The 25971-nt window shown below is 40.5% G+C and overlaps 1 protein-coding gene across 1 annotated transcript in view; it reads right to left on the minus strand.

Annotated features, from left to right (window-relative positions):
* Nucleotides 1-25971, minus strand: part of MEGF11 (multiple EGF like domains 11) — a 190425-nt gene that overhangs the window by 45449 nt on the left and 119005 nt on the right. Inside the window, exons 11-13 of the mRNA XM_030457045.1 lie at nt 7648-7768; nt 6225-6388; nt 5718-5820 (exon numbers count right to left, since the gene is read on the minus strand). Coding sequence (XP_030312905.1) covers nt 5718-5820; nt 6225-6388; nt 7648-7768 — 388 coding nt within the window. The remainder of the gene's footprint in view (nt 1-5717; nt 5821-6224; nt 6389-7647; nt 7769-25971) is intronic.

Below are 25971 nucleotides of genomic sequence, written 5' to 3' on the forward strand. Positions count from 1 at the left end.
CCAACTCCCACTGAATGAGTGGCAAAAATCCAACTGATTTCATGAAAGGTGAAATACATACTAAATCTGGCAAAGGACAAACAAAATGAAACCTCAGTCAGATGAGAATCTGGAGCCCCCTAGATATCTGCCAAGGAATGCAGAGACATAATTAATGTCAGGACATCAATGAAGTCTTTGATACAACTTCATAATTCATATTTTTTAAAATTAGCCCTGTATCAGCAGGAACCATACTTTCAGCTTCCTGTCAAAGAGAGAATTTTTAAGCACAGCCTGCCATTAAAATCTTATCAACTCACTTGAAATTAAGTCAATGAAAAATTAAAGCTAATTTCTAATAAGCTTAAGTTACGTTCATGGACTAAAGGGCTCATACTGAAACCAGAGAGTAAGCAAAGCTTTTCATATGGAAAAGATTTTCACATCTGAAAGGCAGAGGCCAGAAGAGAGGCTAATATGAACCATTTCAGACTGATTTTTAAAATATCTGTTTTTCTGTCTGCTTCAAGCTAATGTAAAGATACAGAATAATCACAGAAATAAATTATTAATTAAAAAATCTGGATAAGACTGCCAAAAGTGGTACGTGCAAAGTATGGTTTAGATAATGATTTAGACATCTAGAAAATGTATGGTTAATAGGAACTTACCATAGCTCCATTCTTTTTTTTTAGGCTTTGCATTACAGACCACAAGAGTATTAAGCAGTCTGACTTTTTTTTAAAAAGCTAACTTACAACATTATGAATACCAAAATATTGTGGATCTCTTCAGTTAAAAACCTGTAGGTACCACAAACAAGTCCTAGATTTTGTTTTAAAGATGTGTGGAAAAATCAGATGCCAATTACAGCAGCATGCTCTTGGAGCTGCTCTCTTAATAAGAATTAATTTGGCTTCAATCTAGCACAGCTGAGGACAGGATCTGGCCCTAAGGTTATAGACATGGAGACTGCTGCACTGGAAGAAAATTCATATTGATACAAACAAAGCACATTTTATGGAAAGCCAGATGGAAAGTTTTTTTTCCTTCAAAGATCTCTTCTTGCAAAGAACTCAGAGAAACTGAAGTTAAAAATACCTTGGAGCTCACTGCCAAAGTGGTCACTATTTCTTTAAAATTCAAAAAGGCCTTCCCTTGAGTAACAGGCTTACCAGTTTTCCTGAATTAATGTGTCCACAGGAGGGAAGAAACATGTTTCTGTGTTTGAGTGACAGTGCAGTCGTCACTCACAGCCTGCAAATTCTCACAAACATGAAGTCTCATTCCTCAGAGCTCACCTTATCTGTGTTTGGCCAATGCTTCCCAACCCCATTAACTCTCTTCTAAATTCACACATGGAAATCCCTACAACGAGACTACCACAACTACTGTACAACATTTCTGGGTATGATAAGAGACAATTAGGGTTTATGTTGCTGGCAATGTATGGAAGTTATTGAGGCTGTAAAGAACAGTGAAATACAGTTTGATTTCCCATATGTAATGGCAAACAGAGGCTGCTCTTTGAGACATGAATAAAGCCAACAAGGTGAAAAGTACCAACACAACAAGATACTTATTCCTTACTACCACATAGTATTTCCACACCTGTAGTTGACACCCTCATTAATTATGGAAAATCTATAAGGGCTTCTTCTGTAACTCACTATAGGATACACACTTCTGCATTTTCCATCTTGTATCTATAGGACCATCTTGTTTGCTCCACACAGTTTTGGGATGTTAAAATCTACCAAATGAACTTCAGCTCTGAATGTTCAGAAAAGCTACTGAGTAAACTGTCTCAGGTAACTGAGATAGCATTGCAACTACAGACTTCCATTAAAAAAGACAGAACCAAGATTTGGAAAAGACAGCATTTCAGATTCAGATTAAAAGCATTCAGATAAACAGGATTTTAACTGACCTTAACATTTACAGGAGTGGAATATATCCCCCTGCAGATCACTTCCTATTTGATCCTGCTGTAATACCTGAAAGGTTAACAAAGTACCCGCTGCCACAATTAACTTGAAGCACATTGACTCTTACAGAGAGGAAATGAGTTTGCTATGAGTATCAGCCAGGCCTGGGGCTTCCTTTCTGTAATCTGCTTGCAAGGGGAATGCCTGACTGAAACCAGCCAGACACAGCTCCTTGGGACCTGGCTCTGGTCAAGCACACAGGGAGCACCTCCAGAATTCAGAGGACAGAGCAGCAACTCTGACCAATTTAATCACTGAGGGTTGTACTGAGCAAAGCAACAAAATATATGCAGTAATAACCAGTTGGGATCTGTGAGGAAGCCATTTCTGGCATGAAACATGCTGCCAGCAGCCACCTTGAGGAGAGAAGGTCAGGCTGGTGAAGTTTGAAGTTCAGGTTGCAGAATACAAATGGTTTAGCTGGAGCTGTGCTTTCAGAACCACCTCCCATTATATCTAACAGGCAGGATGCTTCCCAATGCTCTCCTCAGCTCCTGAACCACCCAGCAAACCTTATCAGTCAAGGCTTGATCCTGTTGGGGACTCCACTTTTGTTTTTTAACCTAGCAAGATACAGGACACTGGGACTTTTGGTTTCAAGGGTATTCTTTTTGTATCTGTGAGGTTACACATAGGCAGTGCTGGTGCAAGCTGGAGAACTCTATTCAATGTGCAAAGCTGAACACAAATCTGACATTTCCTGCACATGGAGAAAAATTCAGCCCTTGCACTGCACCAGCAGGATCATTTGGGCCCACATCTGAACAACTCTCACTTTGCTTGTATCATGAGAACCTTTTGCCAAGGAGGCTTTGGTCAGTTTTGGACAAATGTTACACTCTCCAGGCTACCTAGGAAGCCAGTTGTGATACAATGTGCTTGCCTACCTGGCCAGGCAGTTTTCAGCAGCAGCAATAAGGTGCAACCATCTTTAGATCTGAAATAACTTTTGCCTGTGGCTGCACATGTGCCATTCCCCACTGAACTCAATGGAAACTGCATATGCAGGTCTCTAAGCAGCTTGTTGCCACTGTGTTTGTTTATCCAGTTGGTTTGCTCAGCTTTGGGATCTCCAGGCTAATACATGGGAATCTCTTCATCATCTTCCCCTCTGCCAGGTATGCTCAGCTCCTGAAAATTACCTTCTCCCAGCTGGAACACATGGAATGGTATCATCCTGGGCAACAGTCTTGATGGGTGGCAGTCATAAGGTAATAAAGGATGGCAAACTGCTACTAATTTACATTGTGTGCTGCTCTTTACATGCTTTTTTTCTTCTTCTCCCAGTCTTCCTCCATGTTCCTACCATCTCTCAGTCTCTGTAGGTTTGTATCAGTAACATCTTGAAAATCAGTTTAAAGAAAATGGGTTCAATCTTCCCCTTGATCTGTTCATAGAACACTGACATCAAGAGGGAGTCCCACGTGTGGGATGAACACACAGAATATGCTGTTTCAGATGAAGTTTTGTGGCTATTAGGATCAGAAAGCCACGTGAGTTCTCTGTCTGGAAACCCTTCAGATGTTGCATGATCCTGAACTTTTCTGATCTTTTACAGGCCATGCCTAATTAGTACCAAATTCAGAAAGCAAATATTTAAGCCTGAATTATTGATCACATGGTATTTATAAAATGCATTGCAATACACAGCATGGCCCAGTTCACAACAACCACAGATATATGAAAATATAATTATCTAGCCAAAGAGTTTCTTAAATGACATACTTTCAAACAAGTGTGAGCAAAATTTTTCCTTCTGTCTGGTGCTAAACTAAGAGGAAAAACCACTGGAAGCAGAACTGACTTAATATGTTGGCTCTTTCTGTCTATCAGCATTTCCAGTACATACTTTCCATGGCCCTGTCAACATCTCAACTCCTATCTGGTCTCAAATACTAATATAATATTTCCCTTCCTAAAATGTGATCCTGAAGAGGGAAGTTCCAGAAATGCAGGGGCACACTGAAGGAGAAAGTGCTTAGTGTGCAGTAAGCTCCTTTTAACTTAATATACATTTCTCTTTCCCAACAAGGAAATTTTAAAAAGAAGGATATCACAGAAACTATTCTTACCTTTACTGGGAGTTATTTGCACCTGCATTTGGTGTACATTTAGAGATGTGCATGGGAGTAAGTACAGAGTATTTGTTGCAAAGGCCTTAAAAAAAAAAAATCCTGCACTTTTAGTCTGCATTGTTTGCAAAATACAATTTCTGTAGTTTTCTCTGGAATGCTACATCTGGAAAGATGTGTAATAAACTTCCAGAGTAAATGTTTACAAACACATCTCCTTAATTTACTGTACTTCTAAAAAACTTAGAAAACTTTCCCTTGAAAAAACTTATAATGACTATGGGAAAGCCTACCAACAGTTTCTCTGATGATCATCAGTGATGAACAGCAGAGTTTGAAAGCCTGATAGATGGACATATTGATGGCAAAGAGGCTCAAAGAAAGCTAAATGCAAGTGAAGTGAGTTAAGAATGCAAGCTGGCAGAGAGGATATCAGTGAGCTTACAAAATGGATTTTCTTGGGGGAAAAAAGCCCCTTTTCAGGGATGTGTGCCCAGTACCTTTGAAAAGTAGCTTTGCTATAAGCAGTAGGTAGAACTTCCTATTTTTGCATTTTATTTAACTCTTAAAAAGGTTTTTTCCACTGGATGTTCTACGTATAATTTCATGTCTTTTGCTTCATGCTTCTAGGTGCTGAGCTGCTGTGTTGGTGTTACCTCCATCAGAAACAGGAAGCATGCATTGGTTTAAAGCAGAAATGGAGGGATAAGGTGACAGTACCCCAAATACTGGCTGCTGGATCAGGAGGCCTTGCTCCAGACTATCTTCCAACTTGTACTTGTTTGAAAACCAACTACATTTTCCAAAGAAACTGCTGTTAATACAAAGGCATTTTGATTCTCAGTGCCACTGATGGTTCTGCAGTTATGGGAAAGAATAGAAGCTTATTTCCCTCCAAGGCCTCCACAGAGAGCTGAGGGAGATTAACCAGTATTTTAGGCAGCTAAGTGAGAAATACTGGTTAGGTCAATAACTTGCCCCCTGCTGCTGTTGCAGTAGCTGTCAAAAGCTGGAAGAGAGTCACATCAGTATGAAGTCAAGTGCAGGTCTGATTGGACTGACATCTCCAGCCTGGACTCTCAGACTTCCCTAATATTCCTCTCACCCTCTATATCACCACAAGAGTTCTTTGTCAAACCAGTGTTAATTTGCTTCCCAGAACCACCTTTCCGGGTGACAAGAAGCCTGGGAAAATGGGAAAAGCATAAAGACAACATTTTGGGACAAAACTGGGGTTTGTGTGATGGATGTAATGACCCTTAGAATTCAGAAAACACCCATCTGCATCCTCAGGTGTGATGGTCCCAGGATTCACTGCACCACAACTGCAGCCCCGTGGAAAGGGGCATTCAAGGAGAAAAACTCTGCAGGATTTCCAGAAAAACTGCATCCCTCCTGAGGGTTCTTTTTACAGAAGGCTAACATCTGGCTCCTGGTCTGGAGCCATCTTTAACTAATCTGAATACAAATTTAATGAATGTCAATTATTGTCACCAACATGAGTGATTTAAATATGAGTAAGTTCTTGTCTCAATCTATTATTTAAAAGTTGGCAGCCACAAGGCCAGTGCAATAATGGAGCAAAACAACCCACCAAAAATCTGAAAAAAAACCCCCAAACAAACCAAAAAACAGCAAAGCCCCCAAGGTTTACAAAGACAATTGTTAATTTTACCTGTCCAGCCTGCAAGACAGCAGCAGTAACCGGTGACAGGATCACACCCATCTGCATGGCTGCAGTCACAACGTTCACTGCAATTAAGACCATATGTTCCATCCTTCCAAAAATATAAATAAAAAAGTCTCTCAGTAATCAGGTTTTTTTGTTCTAAAATGTGCAAAATCATCTATCATGTCCCTCTTAATGCTGAGTCGCAGTTTTTAAATTAACATACAGAGAAGATAGAAACAACTCACTGCCTAAGGTTTCTATACAGAACCAAGTGACAAATCACTTGAAAAAAAATGTTATTCAGGAAAATGCAGTTAACATGGCAATAGCTCTGAAAAAATATAATGCAAGCACAATACATCTGCTTGACTGCTCAAACCCCAATCTGTTATTTACACCTCGTTTCCTTCAGATATCCACAAACAAACTGAGACTCTGACTTGGACACTGAGAAGAGAGATGTGGGCTATGGTTATAAAGGGGATGCAAGACCACTGGAGTTGTACTTACAGGGCAGGGCTGGTCACAGTAGTCCCCTTGCCACCCGGGTGAGCAGATACAGAAGCCATCAGCTGGCCTGCAAGCTGCTCCATTTGTGCAGTAACATGTCTGGTTACAGTTAAGACCCCAACTTCCACTTGAACATGGAATAGAGCAATCCATTCCTTGCCACCCTAAAGAAATATATGAGAGAAACAGCATTTTGGATGTTTTCCCAGGAAAAAGCAAGGTAGAGACAAGAAGAAAGGCAGCTTGCAAACTGCAGCTTTGATTCTAGGACCTCCCAACTTTCTCTATCAGCATCTAGATGTTCAGAAGGGTGGTACAGCTAACACTTTGTTGGCTCTTTGCCAGATTAACGTGCTTGTTGCCTCTCTAGGAACTGTATGGGCAGGAATGCTTGGCATGCTCAAGATCTGCTGATCAGCAGGAATGAAAGAAACTTGCCATTTGATGCATCCTGTTTCTCCCCTCATATTTTTTTGAGAGCACTCTTTATAATATAAAGAAGCTATTACACCTAAAAAAAGACCAAGGCCATCATTTCTAACCATTAAGGCTCAAATCTTAACCACCATCCACACAATGGTTTTCATTACACTGCAGCTGTATGTAATGGAGTTGAGCAGTAACTCATGGTTTATACACCCTCATTAAATGGGGTTCTGCAGTGATCCATTAATTCACGTTTGAAATGCCAGATTTTATAGTTATTTGACTCTCTTCTGTTTTAGGGCTTATGTATGCCATACAGTCATAGCTCATGTTGGTATTCTATGGAAAGGCAGTGCTACAGAGGGAACATAAGAGGTGCAGTGCTGTGGAGCAGTAACAGATTTCTCAAGTGGTTAGTGGCTGCATGGGCTGTGCTCACTGCCAAGCACATAAAGGACTTCTGGACAGGTGTGGGGAAAAAAAAGAGTTTATTCTTTAAGACAGCCTCTGGAGCAGGCAAGGCTTCTTTCCCCAGAAAAAGGAGATTCACATCCTGAAAGCCCATTGAGGCTCAGGGGACAGAGGATGCCTGCACATGGCTGGGGTGTGACAGTGTCAGTGCAGAGCGAGGGTGGTGTGGTGAGGAAGGCAAGGGCTTTTGAGTCCTGGAGAAATGGGGCAGCAAAGTCACAGAGCAAAAACCCTAACAGGCTGGGGATTGCTTTGCATTTCCTCTGGAGAGAAGCTGTGGCTCCAACAGCACACTTTGTCCTGTGAGCTGTTGTTGCAGCAGAGCAGTTTAGCCTGGCTCCTGTTCAGGGCAGAGACAAAACAGACAGTCAAGCCCCTGTTGAGTTTTGATACTTGGGCAGACTGTTGAATTACCAACAGGGACCAGAAAATAGTGGAGTTACTGACTGCACAGCTGTGCCACTTTAAAAGGGGAGAAGCACTGATGCCAAATTGTAGACAATAGTTAAATCTGAATTTTGTTTACCTTCTTTGCAATAGCACAGACCATCCACGTGGGAACAGGCACCATCATTTTTGCAATTACAAACTGATGAGCAATTGGTTCCGTAGGTCCCTGCCATGCAGGTAATGGTGCAGTCATCTCCCTGCAAACAAACAAACAAAAAAAAAGCCAGAGTCAGCTAAAAGAGTCTGATTTGCAGGAAATTCCCATCTCTGCACAGGGAGGCTTTCTCTTTTGAAACAGTGAACAGAGTGTTATGAGTTGATTGCTGAGTCTTGAGCACTTGAGCAGCCACGGCAGCTTCCCATGATTATGATGCAATTAGTGCTTTGATTGACTTGGAGGAAAGGGACAAGGTTCTGGCTTTCATTCAGCAGGAGGTGGGGAAGCTACAAAAACAAACCTCCTAGAACAGATGTTAGATCATTAAGCAAAACATCACTTAACGAAACACTAATCACAAAATATACAGACTGAAACTGAGCAGAGATTGCATGGCTTTCCTTGGAAAATATATTCTAAGAATAGGGTTGGAAACAAGCTAAAGGATCTTGCTTGTGCTCATCTTCCACAGACTGGCAGAGAGGAAAACTACATGGCAGGTGCCTTAGAGCTGATACCTGCATTTGTTTTCAATTAATTTGCATGAGATTGTGACTTTAGGAAGAACGCTGAACGAGGAGTGATGTGTGTGTTGGAGAGAGCAGAACACAGACACAGTTTCTGTCCTGCTACTGCTTTAGGTGTTGGGAAAGTGAGGAAAAGGAGACTGAATACCTCTTACAGAAATACAGAATATTTTGACAGTAAATTATGGTATACTGCATGCACTGATCAGCATGTGTGGCAGAAAGGAGAGACAGTTCTTAATAACAGTGTTCATCTGATACAAGGGGATGAAAATGTGAGCACAATCCCTTTTAACCTATTTACTGAGTCTCACAGGAAGGCTGACATATCTTAGCATATACAAGGTATTTTTGCTCATTTTTCTTTGATGCGTAGGCTCGCCTTTCACATCACAAATTAGTTCCTAAATTTACTTCTTCAGTGAGTCCAACCTTAATAATTTAGCTCAGTGTCAGAGGAAGCTATCCTACACCAGAGCTGAATAGTAACTACATTGCACAGTGTGACCTATACCATTTCTCAGGGGAAAAACTGTTGGTAAAAAATCTGTTTTTGCAGGTGAGAGGCTTCAGTGTTTGATAAGAGGATCCATTTATCAGGACACAAATGCACAAAATGTCAGCTTCCCTTTGCCATGGCAAGCACCTCCAGGAGCCTGTATATCACAGCATCAGACACTGAGACAGTAAAAGGAAATATAACAGATTTTGGAGCACCATAAACCCCCATATGGTTGCTGTAGCAGTTCTGCCTAGCACCAGGATGACTCATTTTATACTAAAACCTTTGATTTAGGGAGAAGTAAAAGAAATGGTTAAAATACGTGGCATTTCAAAAGGACATCCTATAAGGCTCTGATTTTTGAGTGAAATCGGTGTTTGCAAAAGATGTTATCTTTGACCTTGGTGGAGTAAAACAAGTTCCTCTGAAAAGTCCTGGCAGGAAAAGGTGCTGTCTTGACAACCAGAAAATCCAAAGCATGCTGCCCCTCATTACCCTGCCAGCATGCCTAGGAATGAGCTACAGGAACCCAGAGCAGAGCAGGATGGCAGAGGGACATTCAGTCTCCACGCTCAATCAATCCTCTGCCTTTCTCCTGTGTGTGACAATTAGACAGCCAATTAGTGCCACTTAGAAAGCTGTATCTTGTGTGAATGAAACTCCCAACTCATTTCATGTACGACACAGGACTGCTGGTACTGCTAATAATATCCAGGACAACTGACCTCATCTGGATTGGAACCTGTGATCTAGAAATGAAAGAAAATTCCTTGGAAAGGGAAAGTAGAAAAGAGCAATGAGGGACTACAACATCCCTTTGGGAACAGGATTGTCTAAACCACCACAGGTGGAAGCAGAAGTGGATTTCCAGTTCCTCAGCTGCCTCCCTGCAATGGAAGATGATCAGCTCCTGTGATGCTCTAAGTTCTCCACAGTATGTGCACCATGGGGTGGTGTGGATTCATCAGTCTTCTGTAAAAATTACTCTACACGGATGGCAGTCAGACAGGAACCTTTAAATACTTCATAAATACTAACTGATTGTTGCTGAAACTAAATGGCAGAACTTTCTAGCACCATGAGAGGCTTGGTATCCCAAAGAAAACATACTGTATACAATTTAAACTTCAGGCTCTTTCATCTTTATTCAAAATGCCTTTGTGTTTTGGCCTTTCCCTTAACATTCTGTGGGCTTTATGGACTAACAGAGGTTGGCTATTCTGGGTGTCTACCTTAGGTGCACTCACTTTGCAAACAAACTTTAGCTAAAAAAATAACTGGCTTAATGAATTTTTATCCCCAGATTTGACAAGTGAGACCTTCAAAGCCCTCTGAGTGACAACTGCCAAATACACTTAACTTCTTAATTACGTAAGAGGAAAACGCACCTGAACTGTAGCACCAGCTCTAAGATTTTATTAATTACAAATGCACACCCTGTTATTAACATTTTGAACTTGAATTGGGAGAACGACCTCTGAAATTAAATGCATTCAGGTACTGGTAAAGATATGCAAATTCCACCTCCCTCTCGCCACCTGCCCAAGTGAATAACACTGCAGCCCATGTCTATCCAGTTGTTAATGAGTTACAAATGCTATTAAACTGGTTTCAAATGTTGGGTATTGAATCCTCACTCTGGCAATATGGTACTTTATATTTCTATCCTATTTAGTAAAATTAATCAACAGCTGTGCTCCTTATGTTGATTATTCTTTTTTTCTATTAAGAGCGGGAGGTTAATGAGAGTAGTGAAATGTCTGGATGTGGTACACATGATAAGAAAGAGGAGCTAACTCAATCAAACAAATGTTAAAGCTATATTATGAAATCTAGCTATAAATAACTTGGTATTTTACATCTCTATTTTCTAAGTCTGAATGATCCACAGGGACATCACAAACTTTCAAAAGTGCTTGGTTTTCTTCATGATTTCCACTTAGAAGGCCCTGCTCATCAAAACATACCCCTGAAATCTATCCAGCATCTCCTTGCCCTCTGCGGTGCCTTCCAGGGCCCCATCTGTCAGGTGACATCTCAGGTCACCAGAGGACAGGGTGTTTCACACCCCCACACAGCTGCTCAAAAACTAACAGGAGAGAGCCCTTTTTTGCTTTGACACCCAAATCTGACAGGAGTATCTAAGAAAGCAAAGATCCATGTGGGGGATCGGTGGTCCCTGGGACCCTAAAAACTCAGCTTTAAACCCAAATGAATGGTGGCAGTAATGGAACTACCACCACCCATCTGACCTCACAAACCTTTAAATACTTCATAAATACTAACTAAGTGTTGCTGAAACTAAATGACAGACCTTTCCAGCACCACGAGAGGCTTGGGTATATGATTCTTGCTGTTGTTGATCCTCCCTCACTGTTGAGGCTTAGGTCCAAGGAACCAAACCCCATTAATAACTCAGACTGCCAGCTCACATCCATCAGCATCAAATATTAATAGACTCAGAGGGGCCAGAGCATACATCTCTCCAGATGGCAGTCAATAATATGTCTGATTTCTGCTCAGAGAGAGGGGGAGATTTTCTTCCACAAATATGATTATTGTACAATATTATAGAGTTTAAAGAGACTCTGCTGCCTTAGGTGTTTGCTGGACACTTTCTAAAGTGTTTTCCCTGGATTAATGTTGCTCTAACAGGCTGGATTTCTTCTTGCTGTTAAAAATACATTCCTGCAGCAAAAAATGATCCATCCCTTCTAAAATTCTTTTCTGATGTTCAAAGATTTGTACATTCTTGTACATTCTGGACCAGGCCTTTAAATCCCTGGAATGCATTTTCAAAGGAAAAAATGGCACCCAGACCACCAGGAGAGTTAATAACCCAGCAATGGTCAACATCTGGCAAAGTCTGCACCCATACCTGATATGTCTCAACATTTGACTATTAAAAGACATGAAATGAAGAATTTCAGAAGCAGCTACCAGCCTATAGGAATAAATATGCCTTGGAGAGCTAAAACTGGGTTCCACTGAAGTGAGGGGTGAAACAGAAAATCAATTTTTCAAGGCCTCTGGACTGCAGAAGTCTAACTGGGCTGTTACTGTACTTGGCCTCAAGTTTGCATGAGCAAGACCTGTTTGAAAGGTTTGTTGGAGTGTTCTTCAGGTTTGAGCTGTCAAATTGCTGAAAACCCTCAGCTCCAGTGCAGATTATGAGGGGGGCTGACAACAATGAGAGGCAATGTGTTTGAACCTTTGGTAATCTGCAATGTGGCTCCAACCAATCTGAGATTTTTAACATGGTCTGATTCAACCCCCTCCTTGCCTGTTTGTGTGCCAGATGACACAGAGGTACAACACCTGCCACCAGTGACAGGGACTCTCAGTGCTCAGCTCTCAATGCCAGCAGCATAGACATTAAATGGAAAGAAGGATGTGGTGCAGTGCCATAGGTATGTAATGATAAACAGATCGGAGAGACAAAATGCAAGTGCTGTTTGTACCTGATGCCTGTGAGTCCAGATAAGCTGACTGGTATGGATTTAGTGTGTAAAAGCATATATTTATATGTGCAAACCTTACATAGCACACCATTTTGCTGGTACACAGTGTCTGTCCACTGATGCAGATCACAGACACAGCTCTTGTCTATTTAGTTATTTAATTGTGACATTTACATTTAACCCAAAGTGGTTCTCCACAAACATTCCCTCTAGGTAAACATATGGCATCCAGCAACACAAACTGTCAGAACTCACTGATTTCCCTAATGGTGTTCCAGTGGATATTGATGTGCTCCTCATGAGTCTAGCAGCAGCAGGAAACCTTCTGCTTTCACAGGTCTTCTTCTCCACCCTAGACTCAAGCAATTTATTCATGACCTTACAGTACAGCATCTTTATTTTTTTAAACATAATGATGTCCTCTGGCAGAATTCCTTTCCCTTCTGGGTGTTACTAATTATTCCCTGCAGATGCTATTATTGGTGCTAATGATAAAATGCAGAATAAAAGTTGGGGAAGGATCTTGTGCCCCACACAAGCCAAGTGTTCAGTTTGGAGGTAATCACTGTTACTAGGAACTGACAAATGATCCTTTACTCACTTTGTAACATCATATGATGTAGTTTTATGCCTCTAAAGAGGCACAGTGCAACCACTGATGACCTTATTCAGTCTCTTCTTCCCTTTCACCCTTTTATGGGAGAAGATAGGTAAGGTGGGACGGATGGGCAAGAGCTTTCTTATGTTGAAGAAGTGACTGCAGCTCATGACTCATGCAAAGACACAACCACTGAGTTGGACAAACCTGAGACACAAACCTGAGTTGGATTCCTGGCAGTGAGCACTAAAATCCCCCTCACTGTCAGGGAATAGTTTGCTAGTTTGCAGTAAAAATATGCCCAATACCAGTCAGTTATCTGCAGCTAAAAAAAACCAACATTCCTACTGTTCAAGCCACCTAAATGTAAGCATTTTTTTAAAAAAAGAAAGATAATACAATAAAGAGAGCAGGCAAGAGATAGCAGCCTCCTCCTCACTTCCCATAAGTCAGTGTAGAACTGTTGCTGGCAAAAAAAATCCAGGCTAACTTTACAGCACTTGAATATCTGCCTGGTTTAGTATTTAGGCCTTAACTGCAAAGCACTTTAGTGTCAGTGAGGCAATGAATACAGCATCATATAATTAAGTGTATTCACAAGGAAAGTAGTGTGGAGAGTAAAAAAGATCATCATCAACCCCTGAACAAGATTTTTTTTCTCCAGTCAGCACTTTTCAGCTAATAAAATATCACAAAGCATATTTATCCCTGAGGCACCTCTCCAAAAACAGGAGATTGGATTTAGACTGGGTGAAACAACTCCTACATCATTTCCTTGGGACATTTCATCTGGTGAGATGGCTCATCATACCTGAGAGGACATCCTCCCCCAGGTAGCCTGTAATGGAGTACAAGCAACAGAGTCATGCAGAAGCCAAAAACCATGAGGGAAATCAGTGTTCAGCTAAGTCAGAGGGGTGTGCAGGGCCTGGCCAGCCCCAGCTCTCAGCTATATGAGGGCAAAATACAAAAACAAACTCCTAATTCTATTCACAGCAGAGTGGATTTTCCAGGCTGAAATGAAAACATCTGTGCTGAAGGGGTTTAGGTTTAGTTCATGGGAAGTTATATTATCAAGGCAAGTCAAGCATGTCTGTATCAGGAGGACTACTAGTGAAGATTCTGGGCCAGCTGGATAACCAAGTCCTACTTAAAGGAATCTACGCTTGGAAAAGGGCCACTTCAGATCTATTCAGGTGGAACAGAGAGTTGGGTCTCAGATTATTTTAAACTTAAGTCCAAGGAAGCTCTACAAACACCTGTGGGGCTCACTGCTCTTGCTATAATCAGCTTTCATCAGCTGCTTTTCTAAAATGCTCTAAAAACCATGGTAACATCACAATTAAATGTCCCAAGAGGTAAAATGGCCCTGGCATAACATGTATTTTTGCAAGTTAGTGGAAAGCATGCCTGAGAATTGTCTGCTTGGTATATGTATGTGCTCTTTATGATGTACTCCACATACTACTTGTAACCAAACTGAGGAACAGAAGCTGACTAAATATGTCAAAACACTGAATCAACGTCCTTGAGTACTACTGGTAAAGACAAAAAAGCTGCTTCCTTCTGCTTTTTTTTTTTTTTTTAATGGAGGCATCTGAATTGGAGTTTTCACTATGGAAAAGGAAAGGCTTTAACACACTTTGTGCAGTTCCATCATTTTCTCTCCCAGATTTGGGCAGAAGAGATGAGTGGCCAACAGAAACATAAGCCATTTGGAAATATGAAGAAGCATTTCAGTTTGGTGCACTTCAGGATGAGAATTCACAATTTTGCACCACCTATTTTATGGGAGTATCTTTGTCTGGAAATTAGAGATGGCTTCTGCTCTGTCCACAGAAAGTAAGCAGCAGTCCAAGCACCTTGTAGAACAGTTGTGGCCTCCTGACTTTTTAGCAGCAATAAATTAGGGCTCTGTCTGACAAGTCTGAACAGTTCTGCAAAAAAGGACATTAGCAAAAACAGGAAATAAAAGATATCATTTATGCTTTCAGCATCTATGACGTCCTTTGGCAAGAAGATCCACTGTTTAATTATAAATACAAAGAAGAAAAATGATCTTTATTTGTTTGCTTCAAATCCACTGCCTGATTTTTAATTGGGAAACTTCTTGTACTGTGATAAATAGCAAACGAGCATTCTTTCTTTCCCTTTACCATGGTGTAAGAGACCTCTCAAATACCCAACCTCAGTGACCCCTTTTCTAAGCAAAATTATCCATTCTCTTATTCTCATTTTATGGGAGCCATTTCACAATTTAATTACGCATTCTGTGAGAAGCACTATCTTTGTCTTTAAACCTGCTGTGCAATCATTTAATTGGTTGCCCCTCGTTCCCATGTTATTAGAAATAGTAAATAACCATTCCTGGTTCATGTTCTATGCACTATCCACAGTCCAATAGATCTCTATCATCTCCCTCCTCAGCCATCTGTTTTCTGAGCTGAGTTCTAGCTTATCAAGACACTGTATAGAAGCTATTCCATGTAAGAGATGATCTTTGTCACCATTCACTACTTCCATTATATCCCTTGTAAGCAGGAATCAGCCAAGCTGTATGCAGTAATTTGAGATTTAGATATATTATGGATTTATACAATACCACAAAAAATGGTTTTTTTCCACCCTATTTAGTTCTCTTCCTGACCACTTTACTGATTCTATCCAGCGCTCAGGGTTTGTTTGTTTTTTGCCTGGTGCTGAGCACTCATTAGTGTTTGTCAGAAAACTATCCACTGTGATTGCCTGTTCTCTTTCCCTGAATAGTAGGAATTAAATTAGAATTCCCCTACTGTGTATTTACTTAATGCTATTTTCCTGTTGTCTATTACTCTGCATTTTTGAGCACTGAATTTCAACTTAACCATTCAGGAACATGAAACCTCCCTTGAAATTCATTACTAGCTTTATATTTGACAATCCCAAGTGTTCTGCATTATTTGCAAACTTTCTTTTGGAATTCTTCTGCAGCTGCATTATACAATTAAGGATAATGTCTCAGCATAGTCTCAAATCTCAGTTTCCCTCCCAAAAAGTCTGCCTGCTCTCACCAGTGTGGTCACCAAGTCAACACCTGCATCTTTTTGTACCAGAAACTGCCAGAGAAGTTCAGTACCACAGTGCATGCCTGAACTCTTGCTCACACAAAGTGGATGGGATGAATCCAGGAGTGAAATGTGCTGCACATGGTGTGGAGTCTCTTGCTACAAGCACTTAAGACACAGAAACACCAATGTGGATGGAAAATATGGAGGTATAGGGCTGAGGATGCTAACACTGCTGGTTGAACATAGTTCTGAGCTGCATGAGGACATGGGAAAGTATTAAAACAAAAAAAAAGCATCTAAAAAGAAAAGACATGCCAGCTTTAAGCTGATGGGGTTTGTGATGTACCTTTTGAGAAGCTGGTAAGCAACCTGGCAATCCTAGGCAGGCAGAAAAACAGGTATCTCCTTCAAACTTTCACCCATTTTCCTAAATCCAAAAGCCTACAGCAAAAAAATCCAAGAGGCAGTAAAATTTCAATTGTTCTAAGGCACAAGGAAACACAGCATGACTTTCCATTTATCCATGTCTGATTGTAAAGGATAAAGTCTTTTCCTTTGGCAGTATAGTTAGACAGAAAATAAAATTAAAAACTAACCTGTGACTTCAATCCTATACTTAGGTGGTTTTAATGAAGTCAGTTTGCAATCTGAACTCCTAGGAGAGTCAGCTACCAACCCTTTTATGCACAGATAGTGTAGGTAAAGATATATGCATTTAGAGGCCTAATAGATAAAGAGAGGCACTGCTATTGGCAAGCAGTTTATTCCTCTGCAAAATTCAGATCAAATAACTTAGTCTGAACAGGATATTGAGCTGCACTGATTCTGAATTGAGGCTACAGGAACAGAAATACAATTTGACATCGCCACAATGCCAATTAAGGATAAAATACAGGAAATATGTCAACGAGCAACACAGGCAGAGGCACTCAGGCTGTTTATATGAAGTTGGTTCCTTTGGAACCACTTATGAAAACTTTGGAGTTATTCAGGTAAAGAAAAATGCAGCAGAGGCCAGAAGCAAAAGTAAATATAAAAACAGGGAGGAGGAGACCTGGGACTTGCTCAGAGTTCTGAAATTATAGATACTGTGTGTGACTGAGTAAGTTCTCATTAGTAGTGGTAGTCACTGAGACAAACTCCACTTGTGTATTTTGGTAAATTCTACCCAAGTCAGCAGCTGTGCATTTGAGCTCTCACAGAGCTTCTACACAGACAAGAGAGCAAGCAAACGAAATAGAAGTAGTTCATAAAAGGGTCAGAAAAATTTCACTGAATTCAAAGAAAGTGGTGCAGTTTCCACAACTGAGGGTGTCCTGTGCCTCCAGTGCCCTTGTTAAATACTCAGGTACAATACTTCACCTGCTCAAAAGCATACAATAAATGCCCTGAAGTGAGAAAAGACCCTTCATTGTGGCTCCTGCAGCCAGGCACTGACATGAGCACTGTCAGGGTTTAGGAAAACACAGCCTCCTAAGCTCTGTGGCTGCCAGAGCTCCAGCAGGAATGTTTAATTGGTCAATAAGAATGCCTAATAGGCACTAAGCACCTGGTCCATTGATAAAAAAATCAATAGGGAAACAGCTTAGTCTGAAAGGCTGGGAATACACAGGTGGCCTCCTCGTAATGATCTTCCCTGTTGGGATCTGAGCATCAGAAATCTTCTCCTAAAATACAGCAGCACCAGAGGAATCCCTTTGTGAGTTGCCATTCAAATACTGGTTTAAGCCAGCATCCAGTTTCTTTGCATTAAGGTGATGTTCATCATTCCCTGGTTTACACATGCTGGGGCCATCCCAGAAGTGGATCAACTTTTCTGAAGAGCACCTGGCTTTTAGGAAAGATGCAGGGCAATCTGAGTGGCTTGCAATGCTTATGAAGGGTGCTGTTCCAAAAGCTCTGAATACCTGCACTGTTTGTGCCCAGAAAAAGTCCCACAGGGCCTTTGAAATGGATCATGCAGCTGCACCATGAAGCTTGATCTGAAGTAATGGTTTGTGAAGGTAAAATGGGAAAATGGCTCAGTGTGCCAGCAGATTTGTCACTCACTGCTGATAGAAATGGGGTTTGTGATGTACACAATGATCCACAGGGAGCTGGACTAAGACCAAAGTAATTTCATGCAGGCCACTGCACAGCCAAGAAAAGATAATTTTCAATCTGTACTGACCCTGGCCTGGATCAGGCCTAGTAGCCTAGAGATGCAAAACTTAATTATTACTGTTATTAGTCCCAGTGGCCAAAAAAAAAAAAAAAAAAAAAGGTACAGCCATTTTATGCACATAGATATGTGCTGTTGTATGTGCAGAGTAATGGGTAAGAAAATTCAGAGGTCATCAATGAAAAGAGATATCAAGATGCAATTCAGATGTGGCTTTCTTCTGGTCTGGAAATGCAAAAATCCTAATAGGTACAAATAATTCCTAGCCAGCTCCATTTTGATTTTTTTGATTTATGTTAAAAAACTCAGACCTAACAGCATGCAGCTCAGCTGAGAGAACTGAGAGAAACTGTACAACTAGAAAGTGACAGTTCTTTCAGTTCAAGAACAAGCTCACTCTCATTTAGGCCACATGGAACAGAGGGGGTTTTGTTGTCTGCTTCTTGTTCTACATCCACTTGGGAAGTAATTTGTAACCTTAGAAAAAATTATCAGGAGTTTTCAGGCTGTTCTCCACCTAGAAGTGACCATGAAAACACAAGTTCAAAGGACAATGCAATCCTAAGGGACCAGAACCAGGAAAGGGGTATCTAGGATGCACAGATATTACAGAGGACTTGATAGTGTTCTTGTGACTGTCTCACAACTAACAGCATTTGCATCTTCATCCACTTCTCAAACACCATGTGAATATAATTTTTAACTTTTCCCATCATGGTTTCCCAGGGCACAGTTACATCTTCTATTTTTTTAAAGCTATTTTAGTTGCATTTCCAATATCCCTGTCTTTCACTTTACCCCCAGACCTAAAACTTGCATCGATCTCTGTTATCAAAGAGACTGCATTTCATTCTTGCTGACTTTGACAAAATGAACTTCTTAAAACTGTTCAGAACACTCTGAAACTGCCAGGCCCTTCTGCTTTCTTCAGCTGCATCCCATGACTCTCTTTGTGTCCAAGGAGGACTTTCCCTCTTGTACTGCTCTTGAATCACCAATGATAAGTCCTCCTGGGCTGGTTTTGCTTTTCCATTGTCTATATCTTTTTCTTCAAGAGTAGCTGAGGAATTAGCCATGGCTGCAGAGATTCCCAAACATCTTAACATGAGGTCTAATAAGAACTTCTGAATAATTGAGGGGAAAAAAAGAGAAAACCAATAAATAGGAAAGAGTTCAAAGGCTGAGGCTGGAAGAACAAGAATCAATTTCTTCCAAATTATGACTTAATCTGCAATCTTAGCTCAGGCAAATTTTCTTTATTTTAGGGAATATCATGCCTGTTACTTTTAACCTGGTTATGCAGGGAGGGCATTATGTCAATTTGAGGTCCATGAGCCCATCTGACCATTCTTTGCCAGCTGAAGTGTCATAGGAGACCTGACAGAGGGACAGGGTTATTTCAGGGGGTAGGAATGACCAGGGGACTAAGGACAGAAATCTGTGGAAATCAAAGCTATTTTAGCCCCATTGCTTGGAGGACAACTTGTTTTACTTTCATTATTAATTAATTATTAATAATGCAGTCACTGCCAGCTCCAGCTTATGCTCCAACCCACCTTCACAATCTGGATGCCTTTTTGTGTACCTGTTGGTAGTAGTGCTAGCTGTTAACAAAGGGTTAGAGACATTGGATTATGAGTACAAACAGGAAACCAGTGAGAAGAAAATGCATCTTCCTGGTGCATCTAGGTAATTCATGGCATGAGACTGGGCAAACCATTTCTGCTGCCTGTAATACTGCAGTTAATTGGACAACTGCTGTGCCAGAAAAACCTTTTCCCCACCTACAGCAAGTAAAATTTATACTGGTGGTTGGTAACAAGAACATCTTGATAAAATGGTTGAATTTATTTTACACCTAAAAATGAAAAGAGCTCTTAACAAAGGGGGGTAACTGATAGGCTCAGTAAATCAGGGATAAAAGGACACAGGCTCTATTGAAGATTTTTTCCCCTCGTCTTTTCTTTTTAAACCTTTTGATCAGGTGCCCTGTTGCTCTGAGATGAGCTTCCACTGAAGTACTTTTGGAATTATCTCAAAGAGAAACAGATCATTTAAATGAGCTAAAGGCCCCAAAACAGATCCACTATCTCCAGCTTGAGGTTCATTTTTATATTAAGAATTTTGTGATATTTATAAAATAACTTTAACACTGAACCAGGGGCTTGTAAGACAAAAAAAGACTCATTCATTTTCTCCTGCTTCCTTCTGATGTGGTGAAGAATCTTTAAAGATGAAAGCAAATATGCAGAGGAGAAGGAATATTCTTATAAATTTGTATTTATCAACCTTGAGTGTTTAGAAAACACCTACAGGCAATGATTCTTCAAATTTCTACCTGGGATTTTGGTCCTTCAGGAAAATTCAACTGGAGATAAGATAAGGTGCTCCTTTCTATTTACCTTGTTTGTTTTGATTTTTTTTTCTTTTAGACAACACAGAATTTTAAAGGCATAAGGCAGGAAAGCAGGCTTCAATTTTATTTTTTTAATAAAGAGGGGAAGACTGCTTCTTCTGTAGTTTAGAAATACTCTGCGTGCCAGAAGGAAGTCAGTCATGGCTGAATACTCAACAGACTGGACCTGTAAGTTCCTTTTGCTCTCTATAGGTAACACAGAATTATGGTCATCTTCACTTCAATGGAAAGGTAAATTGGTTATTTTACTCACTAAGTAGCCATGGGGCAGACTAGGACTGACCTGAGACCCTATGTGTGGGTGTGTGTACTGACAGAGAGATTATCCATTACAAGAAGTTTGTTATACATTTGCTCTGCATTTGAATAGCTTTATAGCACTACAATATACATTTATTTTTACTAAGTGCTCAGGCTATTGTTTACTGTGTGTTACAGGGGCTGACTTTTAGTCTGATGTGCAGGCAGGTGCATGTAAACCTTGGAAGCAATTTGTACCCCTGTTGTAGAGAAAGCATTATATTGAACAACTCTGGCACACTGGACAAAATTATAGATTTATAGTCCCAGATTAAGCCTGTTTTTCAGTCTTTAAGTGGACAGATTCCTACAGAGCTCAGCCAGAGATACATACACATACACAGCTGCACAAAGATACAGTTGAAAGGCATTATTTTATTCCATTTTAAAAATGCAATTTTGATGCAATGCCAACAGAAGATGCAAATAGCTGTAGGTGCACAGCACTGGGATTTATCTTGGAAAGTCTTCAGGAATACAAGTGACATTTCAAAAGCTGAAAAACTATGAAGCAAGAGGTTACCACTCTTAAAGAGTTTCCATACTTCCCTGAACTGTGATTGGCTCGTATGGGATCTACCAATACAGACAAGGAATAGAAAAATGTCAAAATGAATTCTTTCATTTTGGTGATGAAGTGCTAGCTTTGCTTGCTGACATGCAGGGTTCAATAAAAGCAGACAGGTCTTCAAAAAATTGCAGCATAAATAGATGAACTCTTTAAAGTAATATAAGTTGTGTCATCTAGATGTGAAATATAGACTTAAGTGCCCACTGAAGTAAAAGCTGACCACACACTCCATAGATTAGTGTTAAAGTTTTCTCAGAATGTCTGGAGCTGAGAAATGTTTTAACTACACAGCTCCTTGCCACAATAGACAGAGTGGAAGCATTTGAAGTTAAATCCATTTTTCAAAGGAAGAAAACAAAGCAACCATAAAGAAACAAAGGCATATCACAGGATGAAGTCCCTGGGCAGAGGCTGTTTTCAAGAAATTTGCAATTAGCTATGCGAAGGAGAAGGTGAATTTAGTTGTATTTCAATAGCATTTATAATGATTTCAGGAGCTGGAACGCTGATAGGGACATGCAGGGGGTTGGTTTGAAGATTTCCTTGTGAGACAGAAGGTCAGGATTCCTGTGGTCTCCTGTCATATTTAATTCATATCCCCTGGCCTTCTTCACCACATTTATTGAATTACAGGAATAAAATTCAATGAACCAAAAACAAAAGAAGGGAGAATTGGGCAAATCCTGATTTCTTTTACATCCCTACTGCACAACTGACTTCAGTGGGTTTGTAAGAGAGTATCTGAAAGCAGAATTTGGAAGGACAGGGAGGTACAAGTTAGTACAACCACACTAACTCACCACCCCCATAATTGCATCCAAGGAATTTATTGCAAGGAGCAACTATTTGCAAGTGGGAGTAAGGATCCAATTTCTATCAGTCAGGAGTCTCCTTGTATATTTTTAAGGGCCAATATTTGTCTACTCCCTGGTGTTTTTATCAGATTTCTTCTAGTCACAAATGAGATGGCAGTAGAATGGCTTTTCAAAACTATTTTTCAGAAGAGCATCACTGGGAAATCATCACATTAGTACTGAGAGGACATCTTCAAATATGTTTAAAATATCAGTTTCAGAGAAGTGCCCTGTTGGCAGGCATATCATGATGATTCCATGCAATTGTCTTTATTAAATTGACACAACTTTTGTCCTCCTTTCAGAAGTGAGATACACTAAGCACAGGATTTCCAACAGGCTTGCATCATGGACTGGATGGCTGGAGCATATGAAGAGTAACTCCTCTACTCCTTTTATATAATTTTTTTTGTCCTGTATGCTTCATCCAAGAACTAGGATGTTCTGGGTATAGTTGTGGATCACTCAGAGCTACACACCATGCTTCAGACACCCAAACATTTAAAACTATGCAGTCCCCTAGTTTAAGTACAGTCATATCAGAACCTCATGCAAAAAAAACTGCACTGGTACCCAGTAAACATATTTACAAGACTGTAATTTTTAATTTTTTTTTGTGTTAGGTATGTGCAAACCTGGTTGTTGAGTCTAACTCAAAATATTAACCCAAAAGAGAAATAAAATATTTTAAAATTCCATCCAAAACTGCAAGCTCACCAATATTTAGCTTTGGCATTTGAATTTTTGGAAATGTAACAGCTAATACATAATGTACTGTTTTCTGAGCTACAATATATATTTTTATTTTAAAACTTGGATCTGCTTAGCTTCCAAAAATTAAGTGCCCTGCTCACGTACTTGTCAACCTATGAGATAGGTTGACTTTCACTTAATACATTTAATAAAGGTGACCAGATGCTTTGTGTTTTTAATGGCTTGTTCTGCATCCCAACAAAATGTCCCTGTTTTGGCTGCGATTGCAGATGATTCATTCTGCAATCCTGAAACCCTGCCCAGCTGCCCTGACACAGCCGAGGCAGGGCACAGTTAAAAACCAAGCCATCTGTGCAAAAGAAGTGGGCTGGAGGAGTGCACTGTCAGGAAAAGACTGGTATTTCTTGGTCATTATGTTTTCTAGGCATCCAGTAACCCAAAAAGTCTTGTAGGTCCAACCTCTCTGCCTTTGCAGTTAGATTCTATAGCTGTATCCCATCGTATTCTCTTCCTTCCCTTCCTGCTCAGAAACCCTTCAGCCTGCCCTGCTGTCTGAGATCCTGCATAGATCAAACGCTTCTGTCAAATGTAAGATGTTGATCCCCCTTTCATTATTTACACTCATCTGGCAAAATTCCTGCCTCTGTAGCAACATTAGCCAAGCCTCACGCTAGAAAAAGCAAAAGGGATTCATTTATGGTCTTTCTGAATAATTAGCTCTGCCCAGTTCTGTACCAGCATCACTCTATTGTCAGTGCTGCCAGAGGAGACATCCTGCAGTCACCGGCAGCTCGCAGGGCAGATGAATTCAAGGGCAAAACTCTACCCGCAGGCAAAGCTCCCCCCTGCCCCAGCCAGTGCCATGTGTGCATATCTGAAGGCAAAGCCTGGCCTGGAGCCTGTCGTTGAGATAAGCTGCTTGAAACCTTGAGAGTGCTCTGGCCCCACAGCATCCTCCCTGTGACCTGCGGGCTGTGTCCTGAAGCAGCTCTGACACCTTCCCCCTGCCCAGAGGCAGGAGCCAGGAGCCCAGCAGCACAGCAGGACAGGGCTGGGCTGAGCTGGGAAGCAAAGGGTCCTGTCAAGTTTTCTTTCCAGCCTGCAGTTCTCTAGCATTTGAAAGAACCATTGCAACTCAAGTCATCTGGCATGCATACGAATGACAAATATGCTTCAGAGGCAATAAATTAGCAATTTCAAGGCTTTACTTCCCCTCGTGGACTAATTGCCAGAGATTATAGTATATTATGAGAGAGCAATGATACTAATGCCTAAATATGCTTCAGTGATTTCAGAGCTATTCTCAATAACCAAGCTGTTTAAATGTCAATGCAAGAAAGCTCTTTATTATGAGATTAAATATTATTTTGAAGCTATGCAATAGGAACTTCCCAGACTTCATGCTTGCAATAATACTCTCTTGAAGCAATATATATTGGACAAACTATGCTTTCTAAAAAAATGTGCACAGTAAAGAGTCCCAAAATGGTTTTGTGCTGTGAACTTGAACAGCATTCCTGATAAGAAAGAGGATCTTGATATCTCTTTATTTTGCATTTATTACTAACTGCTTCCTTGATTCGTGCCTCTACTTTATACTAATACTTGTGTGTCACTTCTGTATAAAGACAAATTCTTGTTTTCAGTCAGTGAGTGAGAAGTCAAAACTCAAATCCCTTTTTTTTTTTTTTTAATTATATCTCTAAATGCTACTGTCTTGCACAGATGCTTCTGACCTTCCATGCTGAAATTATTGGTTTATACCTGACATTTCAAGAAACCCTGGAAATGAGATTAAAGCTCAAGATTTCAGGTTCAGCTGTTAAGAACCACGGAGTGCCTCCAGATGATCTGGAGATCATCAAGTCCAACTCCCCTGCCATAGCAGGTTCACCTAGAGTAAGTTAACATGAAGCAGAGAACAGAACTGTTGTTAAGCCATAACTCTACACCTCTGGAGATGACAGCTGGTGATCATAAGCTCAGGTGTGAATTTAAAAGGAAAGGAGGCTAAAGAGCCTTTAGCACCCCACTGATCTCATGTGGAACTCCCACACTGTGTCATCTTGTGCAGCCATTCCCTACAGATGATAGCAGCATCTTACCCTGTAGAATACTCAGATGTTCCTTCAAGAAAATCCTCATCACTGCAGCGAGCACTGCAGGTAGGATGTGACTGCTCTGCTGCCCAGATCCAACATGCCATTCCCCTACCACTATTTATAAAGCAACTTGGTATCATGTCCACCAATGTTCCATAAATGCAAATCTAAAGAGGCACACCATGGTCAAAGAACACATCTCATGTTCCCCACTATTTGAAGATAATTATTCATCTCATTTTGGAGTTGTAACCTAGAGCAGTAAGGGTAAAACTCATCTAGAATAAAACTCATTTAGGAGGCTGAACATTTTAGCTGTCTGCTAAACATCAGTGGAAGCTCTAAACATACTGGGAATGTCTTTGAATCCAAAGCTTGGTTTCTAGCAAACTTAGTGATTATATCTAATAATTGCTTAAACAGTATAGAAAACTGTATCAGGTCTGTGAGGACCTGATAATGTGAGGACAGATAATATGAAATTAAGGACACAAATTACAGAAAGACAACTGTTAATGAAGCTGTGGTGGAATTCTCTCTTGAAATTATTTTTTTATCTTTAGGAAGTATTGTTTCTTAAACATAGCCTGCAGATCTCTTCCACAGTGTGCTCCTGAAGAGGTACTTCATAGATGGATGAGGAGGGAACTTACTAGAAAGAGCCCCATTATGCACAGCTATAGCAGGACACCTGGATCCATGTCCTAATATTTTCTGCTGCAACCTGGCAATCATTAATTCTGAATTTTTGTTGCTTCATCTTGGCTGATTTCTTCAGACATTTTATATCTCATCTATAAAATGTAATGCTTGTTTACCTCAGGATGTCTGCAGCTCTTTCTGATGCTCAGGTAAAAGACACCTGCCATATATGCTCAGAAAAGAAATTGCTCTATCATTTGTAACATTTAAAAAGAGATCTTCATCTATTAAAATCACAGTGTGACTGACAAGGAGCATGCTGAAAGGCCATGGGAATTCTTTTTCTGC

This window comes from Calypte anna, chromosome 10 (genome assembly GCF_003957555.1).
Source record: "Calypte anna isolate BGI_N300 chromosome 10, bCalAnn1_v1.p, whole genome shotgun sequence".
NCBI classification, from domain to species: domain Eukaryota; kingdom Metazoa; phylum Chordata; class Aves; order Apodiformes; family Trochilidae; genus Calypte; species Calypte anna.